Source organism: Crinia signifera, chromosome 6 (assembly GCF_055691185.1).
Source record: "Crinia signifera chromosome 6, ASM5569118v1, whole genome shotgun sequence".
NCBI classification, from domain to species: Eukaryota; Metazoa; Chordata; class Amphibia; order Anura; family Myobatrachidae; genus Crinia; species Crinia signifera.
The window spans coordinates 18,051,671-18,060,423 of NC_139222.1; the positions used below are offsets into that span (position 1 = coordinate 18,051,671).

The 8,753-nt window shown below is 48.8% G+C and overlaps 1 protein-coding gene across 1 annotated transcript in view; it reads left to right on the forward strand.

The window, feature by feature from the left end:
* The window catches only part of LOC146010069 (uncharacterized), a 146,784-nt gene extending 139,879 nt beyond the window's left edge, over positions 1-6,905 (forward strand). The window contains exon 6 of the mRNA XM_083150943.1: positions 1,451-6,905. Coding sequence (XP_083007069.1) covers positions 1,451-2,484 — 1,034 coding nt within the window. The 3' untranslated portion in view covers positions 2,485-6,905. The remainder of the gene's footprint in view (positions 1-1,450) is intronic.
* Positions 6,906-8,753: the final 1,848 nt, after the last annotated feature.

Consider the following 8,753-nt stretch of genomic DNA (forward strand, 5'->3'; position numbering starts at 1 on the left):
ATCCCGCACCCTCCTCTGTCACTACAGCGGCCTCTTATCCCGCGCCCTCCTCTGTCACTACAGCGTCCTCTTATCCCCCACCCTCCTCTGTCACTACAGCGTCCTCTTATCCCGCGCCCTCCTCTGTCGCTACAGCGGCCTCTTATCCCGCGCCCTCCTCTGTCGCTACAGCGTCCTCTTATCCCGCGCCCTCCTCTGTCGCTACAGCGGCCTCTTATCCCGCGCCCTCCTCTGTCGCTACAGCGGCCTCTTATCCCGCGCCCTCCTCTGTCGCTACAGCGGCCTCTTATCCCGCGCCCTCCTCTGTCGCTACAGCGGCCTCTTATCCCGCGCCCTCCTCTGTCGCTACAGCGGCCTCTTATCCCGAGCCCTCCTCTGTCGCTACAGCGGCCTCTTATCCCGCGCCCTCCTCTGTCGCTACAGCGGCCTCTTATCCCGCGCCCTCCTCTGTCGCTACAGCGGCCTCTTATCCCGAGCCCTCCTCTGTCGCTACAGCGGCCTCTTATCCCGCGCCCTCCTCTGTCGCTACAGCGGCCTCTTATCCCGCGCCCTCCTCTGTCGCTACAGCGGCCTCTTATCCCGCGCCCTCCTCTGTCGCTACAGCGGCCTCTTATCCCGCGCCCTCCTCTGTCGCTACAGCGGCCTCTTATCCCGCGCCCTCCTCTGTCGCTACAGCGGCCTCTTATCCCGCGCCCTCCTCTGTCGCTACAGCGGCCTCTTATCCCGCGCCCTCCTCTGTCGCTACAGCGGCCTCTTATCCCGCGCCCTCCTCTGTCGCTACAGCGGCCTCTTATCCCGCGCCCTCCTCGGTCGCTACAGCGGCCTCTTATCCCGCGCCCTCCTCGGTCGCTACAGCGGCCTCTTAGCCCGCGCCCTCCTCTGTCGCTACTGCGGCCTCTTATCCCGCGCCCTCCTCTGTCACTACAGACTAACACTTACACTGCCCGGCTCCCAATACTCAGTGTCTCCCAATGCACTAATATAATAAGGGTTACCTCATCTACATAAATCCCATTATTTGCTGCATGATATTTAGTACTGTAGGAAAGTATTTATAACGGAATAACTTGTACTCATTGATAGTATGAAATGGGTGAGGGGAAAGGGTAAGAGCGATATTTCTATATCTGTATGTTATTTCCAGCAGATGGACACAGAAGCAGGAATACCTCGGAGGGACGTCTTATTCTGTCTCCAGATTATAAAACAGAAGATAATATCACACAGGATTCTCCAGAAGAAACCTCCATTACCCTAAATATACAGCCAGTGCCTCACAGTGCAGATAAATCACCTGATACTTCTGATTCTGAGGACTATTCTCCTGGTAACTCAGATACTGCTACACATAGAGCAGCTCATACAGGTGCTAACATGTTTACCTGTTCTGAGTGTGGTACATGTTTTATAAATCAGTCAGCTTTTATTAGACATCAGAGAAGTCATACAGGAAAGAAGCCATTTTCATGTTTTAATTGTGGGAAATGTTTTTCCCTGAAATCACATCTTGTTATACATGTTAAAACGCACACGGATGAGAAGCCATTTACATGTTCTGAGTGTGGAAATTCTTTTATCTCAAAATCAGTACTTGTTATACATCAGAGAAGTCACACAAGTGAGAAGCCATTTCGATGTTCTGAGTGTGGGAAATATTTTACCTGGAAATCACATCTTGTCCATCATCAGAGAACTCACACAGGTGAGAAGCCATTTCCATGTTCTGAGTGTGGGAAATATTTCACCCGGATATCAACGCTTGTCATACATGTGAGAACTCACACAGGAGTGAAACCATTTCCATGTTCTGAGTGTGAGAAATCTTTTACCACGAAATCAAAACTTGTCCGACATGAGAGAAGTCACACAGGTGAGAAGCCATTTCCATGTTCTGAGTGTGGGAAATATTTTACTACGAAATCACAACTTGTCCGACATGAGAGAATTCACACAGGTGAGAAGCCATTTCCATGTTCTGAGTGTGGGAAATATTTTACCATGAAATCACATCTTGTCCAACATGAGAGAACTCACACAGCAGAGAAGCCATTTCCATGTTCTGAGTGTGGGAAATCCTTTACCACAAAATCATGTCTTGTCCAACATGAGAGAACTCACACAGGTGAGAAGCCATTTCCATGTTCTGAGTGTGGGAAATCCTTTACCACAAAATCACAGCTTGTCCAACATGAGAGAATTCACACAGGTGAGAAGCCATTTCCATGTTCTAAGTGTGGGAAATGTTTTGCCCGGAAATCACTGCTTGTCCAACATGAGAGAACTCACACAGGGGAGAAGCCATTTCTATGTTCTAAGTGTGGGAAATGTTTTGCCCGGAAATCACAGCTTGTTCGACATGAGAGAACTCACACAGGGGAGAAGCCATTTCTATGTTCTAAGTGTGGGAAATGTTTTGCCCTGAAATCACAGCTTGTTCGACATGAGAGAACTCACACAGGTGAGAAGCCGTTCCTATGTTCTTAGGGCCTAATTCAGACCTGATCGCTGGGCCTTGAGTTTTTAGAGCCCAGCAAACAGATACATGCCATTCCATACAAGTACATTACTGCCCATATGCACGTCTGCAAATGCTATTGCAGCTGTGCAAAAGAAGAAATGAATTCAAGGAAATGCGGTGATTACCTGCGCACCGAGCGTGTTGTTATGTCTCTATATATGCTCCGGGTAGTGCTGCCTGTGACTTAGGCTGTTCTCCCTGATTTGTTATGTAGAAATGGTTTGTTGTGGTAAACATTGCTCAGTACCCTATCTCTAACATGCTGTAGTGGGGCGGAGTGATGGTAATCGGGCAGTGTGATGTTGTTACAGTATAAATACAATCTGTCACTTGTTTCTATAACTTGCAGAAGGAAACATGGTATTGCTACATTCCGTGACTATTGCCGGCATGTGAATGGTCCTGATTGCTGTGATTAGGAGGGGATGGGAAATGTTTAGCACTACAGATGGATTGCTGGGTAAAAGAATATTTACTGGTTTAAAAAATGGTCTGTATCTGAAAACAGTACACATACACTGAGTGGCCAAATTATTATGACCACTTGAACGCAGATCGGCCATCACTTCACGTTGTTACCACTAGAGGGTGAGCTATAAAAAGGGAATGCAGGACAAGTGAAGCATCAATTGCACTGTGTTGCTTGGGAAGAAATGGGCAAACAATGTGATTTAACGGAGTTTGAACGCAGGATGATTGTAGGCGCTCCAACTGTCGCAACCAGTATCAGCAAAACGGCTGCACCTGTGAAGGGTTCGAGAGCAGCAGTTATTAATGTTTACATAGAGTGGACTACACAAGCAGAAAACTGGGTCTCACCGTCAGGCTTGTGGTCATCACAGGCTACTGAATGCTCGATCTGAAAGGAGACTCGCCAGAGTTGTCCAGTCCAACAGAAGAGCAACAGTCCGTCACATTGCGGGGAATCTTATTCAAGGAGCAACTGCCATGGTCTCTGAATGATCTGTTCTCCGCACATTACACCGTATAGGCTATGGAAGCCGATGACCTGTTAGAAAGCCTCTACTGTCTGCCTTGAACAAGATGAGGCGTCTCCAGTTCACAAAGGAGCACAAGGATTGGACAGTAGATGACTGGAAAAGGGTCATGTGGTCCGATGAATCGTGTTTTCAATTACACCATGCAGATGGCAGAGTGCGAATACGGAGAAAACAGCACGAAAGCCTGGACCCTAACTGCATTGCCACAACACCAAGCTGGTGGAGGCAATGTTGTGGTTTGGGGGATGTTTGCTTGGCATTGTATGGGTCCTTTGATTCCTGTGGAACAACATCTGAATGGCCAAGGGTATTTGAGTGTTATCGCAGATCAAGTACCTCCTGTTATGTTAATGGTGTACCCTGCTGGGGATGGATACTTCCAGCAGGACAATGCTCCCTGTCATAAAGCTGGCATTGTCCGCAGATGGTCCGAAGAGCATGAAGGAGACTTTACCTTGCTTAGTTGGCTGCACAATCACCAGATCTCAATCCAGTTGAGAATCTGTGGGATGAGATCGAACGTCCATCAGGCAGCTGGATCCAGGAGCATCAAATCTTAAGGAATTGGAAAGTGCAGTTCATCGGATATGGTCTCAAATTCCTCATACCACCTACCAACATCTCATAGAGTCCATGCCAAGAAGAATCCACGCAGTATTAAGGGCAAAAGGTGGTCCAACATTGTATTGAGGGGGTGGTCATAATAATTTGGTCACTCAGTGTATATACACATATGCAATGCAATGAAACATATAATAAAAACATTATTGAGGCAAGATTAGAGCTAAATTATAAAACTAAAACAATAAAAAGATCTAAAAATGGAATTGAGGATTTGTGGAAAAGGCGAATGTTCAAACCTGCAGCTAGTGCAGTGGTTCCCAAACTGTGTGCCGCGGCTCCCTGGGGTGCCTCGGGACACATGCAGGGGTGCCGCGGCTTGGTGGTCCAGGACCAACTCAAATTATTAATGGTTAATTATTTATGAGCAAAACCAGTGCTGGTGGCTGCCAATCATAGAATGTGTACAAACAGAAGCAAATCCTGCCCTTTACCACATAACTGCCGCTAAGAATCGCATATAAACACAATCTACTTAATTTTTTTGGGACCTAGGGTGCCGTGAAAAAAATTCTGATTCTCTAGGGTGCCGTGAATCAATAAAGATTGGGAACCCCTGACCTAGTGGCTCGTTAGTATTGATAACGAGCAGCGATCCGTCTTATGGAGCCCACACACGCACCAATCCGGCGATGGGGTGCACGCTCCCGCGGCACCTCATCGCACAGTACAAAAAGTATGTGCTGCACATACTTTTTGTACTAGCTTTTTATCGCATAGCATCGCATGCACAAGGCATACGATGCGATGCTATGTGTGCTAGTTAAGCCCACAACGCACGCCGGGAACGGTGCGTGTGTGGGCTCCTTTACTCTGAAAAAGTCCAACATTTGAGTTTTTATTTCCAAAGTATGTAAATGAGTAATTGGCTGGTGTTGGTTTCTGGTGCAGCCTGCGGCGTCCCGTCGGTTGTATCCAGATATGAATCATTAGTTGATTGCATCCAGATGATGATCATTGGTCAGTCAGATATGACCTTGGATGTTGTATCCTAGCTGCCCGGGTAGGACTGCGGGGGAGGGGAAGATAATGTGATGCTGTGTCGGTCCGGACCTAGCAGTCACCCAGTCAGCGCAGCCGCTGCTCTCCCCGAGTATGTTGCCCTAGTTCTGCTGTCGCTGCACTACATGCGCTGGTAATGGTCTTAGTTTTTGATTTACCTCTGATCGCCAGGCGCCTCTCCCACAGACAGACCTTGCTTTACTTACCAGCCTCGACCCGTCTGTTCTCTGTTCGTACCTCAGGTGCTGCTGCTGCTTTGTGCGCTTCTTTGCTCTTCTTGGTCAGGTGACCCGGCTTTCTTTGTTTAATGCACTGCATCTCCCAGATGAAGGCCCCAAGATGAGCAGATACGTGTTGGAGCTGAAATAAAAGATCAGAAACCCGCATCACACACTGGACCCAGCTAGTAATGTGATTAAAACCACACAGGACATTTAACAAAGAAAGGGAAATTGTATGGAAGCACTGCACTAATTTATGTACTGTATTCTTCGCTCTATAGGACGCACCTGACCATAAGACACACCTAGTTTTAGAGGTGGAAAACAGAAAAAAAAATTCTGAACCAAATAGTGTAATGCCTGCTCCCCTCCCCATATTTCCCATTGGGCTTAATGGGCAGTTGCCCAGGGGCCTAAAGATTGTAGGGGCCCACCCCCTCCTTCCTTGTAGGATGTGTTATTACAATGGTGCGTTCGGCACCTGTCCCTGGAAAGCAGCAGAAGCATTAGCCACATAGGCTGTCTGCTGCCTCATGTTATAATGGGACCCAGCAACAGAAAGGAGTACCAGGGCCCCCCACTGACAGGATGGTAGAGGTGAGGGATGGCACACTGTGCCTCTTACCATCTCCTGGAGGCAGATAGCAGTGAGCCCAGGTAAGAGGCAGCCCTGAGGATTCCACACCCAAGATGGCCGCTGCGCCTGGATGGGAGATGTCTCAGAATGAGGCAGTGCAGAAACAGCATCTCCAGGGAACAGGGGCCGAGCTGATGACCATGCCCCTAGAAGGTTGGTGCACCTTCGGGGGGTCGACGGGATGTTCACACGCCACTCGACCCCCGAATCCTCACCCCAGAGCAGCGCCGCAGATGGCCACCGAAATTGAGGCCCTCGGCTTCTGAGAGGTGAGTAGGCCGCAACCCGTAATTTTTGCACATTGTTTTTTGCAGTATTCGCTCCATAAGACGCACACACTTTTCCCCCCACTTTTTTTGGGTAAAAAAGTGTGTCTTATGGTGCGAAAAATACTGTAATTGTTATACCATGTAAAGCAGGTCCAAAGACAGGCCCGGGGGCCAAATGCGGCCCGTGCTGTCATTTCAAGCGGCTTCCAGCTGGAAGCGGGCAGAGCATCAGATGTGGGAAGCACAGGACACTAAAGGTGGGCCCCGGCGAGCGCGCCTTTACCCTGCTGTCTGCTGCAGTGAGGAGGTGCTGGCTGCCACAGTCAGATGTGTTTGGTGTCCTACCCCTGCTGCTGCAATCGTATATCACCTTACTCCACAATCACAGTGACCGCAGTGTTTGGGTTGGGGGGCAGCAAGGGGGACGCTTGCTCCCGTAACATGCAGAGCGGAGGAGGGCAGGAGCCCAAGCAACTCCTGTCCTTGCAGTGCCTGCTTTGCCTCTCCTTCCTCTGGCTCACACAAGGGGCTGGGAAACATACAAAGGAGGTAGGGGGCAGAGTGGGGGACATACAGTGAAGGAGGGTCAGGCTGGGGGACATACAGTGAATGCAGGCAGTGATGGCCATTCAGAGAAGGGGGAGCAGGGGCAGGCTGGGGGACATACAGTGAATGGGGGCAGAGTGGGGTACATAGTGAATGGGGGCAGAGTGGGAGTCATACAGTGAAGGAGGGTCAGGCTTGGGAACATACAATGAATGGATGCACTGATGGACATTAAGAGAAGGGGGCAGGCTGGGGGACAGAGTGAATGGGTGCAGAGTGGGGAACATATAGTGAATGGGGGACATACAGTGAAGGAGGGGCAGGGTGGGGGACATACAGTGAAGGAGGGGCAGGGTGGGGGACATACAGTGAATAGGGGCAGGGTGGGAGACATACAGTGAATAGGGGCAGGCTGGGGGACATACAGTGAATAGGGGCAGGCTGGGGGTAATACAGGTAAGGGGCAGGCTGGGGGACATAGTGAATGAGGGCAGAGTGGGGGACCATTCTGATGTGATTAATGATTCAAAGAATGTCAGGCTGAATGGTCGGCCCCCACACATTTACACTTCACCAAATCTGGCCCACGTCACAAAAAGTTTGGACACCCCTGATGTAAAGAATCACAAGCATCAATTATAATATAAGAATGTATTTATTAAAAAATAAACAATATAAAATATATTAACACTGGTATATGATACGGTGGCCACCGAATAGTATTTATATGAAATCAATTATATACACATAGTGCATAATAAAAAGATAATCTGCTAATAGAATTTAAATTGATCTTGTGGAAATATAAAAGAGATGTGTGGATGCACCACACGTAGAGCTCTGTCCTGTTGTTGCCCACACGTAGAGCTCTGTCCTGGTGTTGCCCACACGTAGATCTCTGTCCTGGTGTTGCCCACACGTAGATCTCTGTCCTGGTGTTGCCCACACGTAGAGCTCTGTCCTGGTGTTGCCCACACGTAGAGCTCTGTCCTGGTGTTGCCCACACGTAGAGCTCTGTCCTGGTGTTGACCACACGTAGATCTCTGTCCAGGTGTTGCCCACACGTAGAGCTCTGTCCTGGTGTTGCCCACACATAGAGCTCTGTCCAGGTGTTGCCCACAGGTAGAGCTCTGTCCAGGTGTTGCCCACAGGTAGAGCTCTGTCCTGGTGTTGCCCACACGTAGAGCTCTGTCCAGGTGTTGCCTGACTAATAGTCAATTTTAGACATTTTTTACTTGCCGTGAATGCAGTGATGTATTTAATCAGGAAATCACAGCAGAGGTCCCAATAGCTGGTAATACGCCAGGTTTTGGAGGGGGCAGTGTCTCCCTTTCGCTGTGATGCACCGCAGGGCAAGCTTCTCTCACCTGCCGCACCTGCGTTGACAGAAAGCTGGTGTTTGTGGCTTCCAAGGGAGATGATCTGTTGGTAAGGTGGTGCTGCACTGCGTCTCTCACCCACCGTGACTGATCTCCTATACCTGGTGAAGGGACTGCGCTTCCAGCGGCAACAAGGATCCGATTGTAGCCTGATGTTCATAAGCTTACCAATGTATGAAGATAGTCGAGATGATGGTATAGGTGTTTGGATGGGGCATCAAAACGGCATCTGGTAGGAGCGGCAAAAGGTCCACTAACGCGTTTCGCTCCAAATGGAGCTTTTTCAATGAGCCGCTACCTGCAGGTTTCACAAATCCTCAACTCCATTTTATATAATTTTTTTTTATTGTTTTAGTTTTATAATTGAGCTATAATCTTGCCTCCATACTGTTTTTAGTATATATTCCATTGCATTGTATATGTGTATATGTGTGTGTTTCCTGGTTGCAGACCATGTTTTATACAAGTAAATATTATTTTACCAGCAATCCATCTGTAGTGCTAAACATTTCCCATCACTCCTAATCACAGCAATCAGGACCATTCACATGCGGGCAAT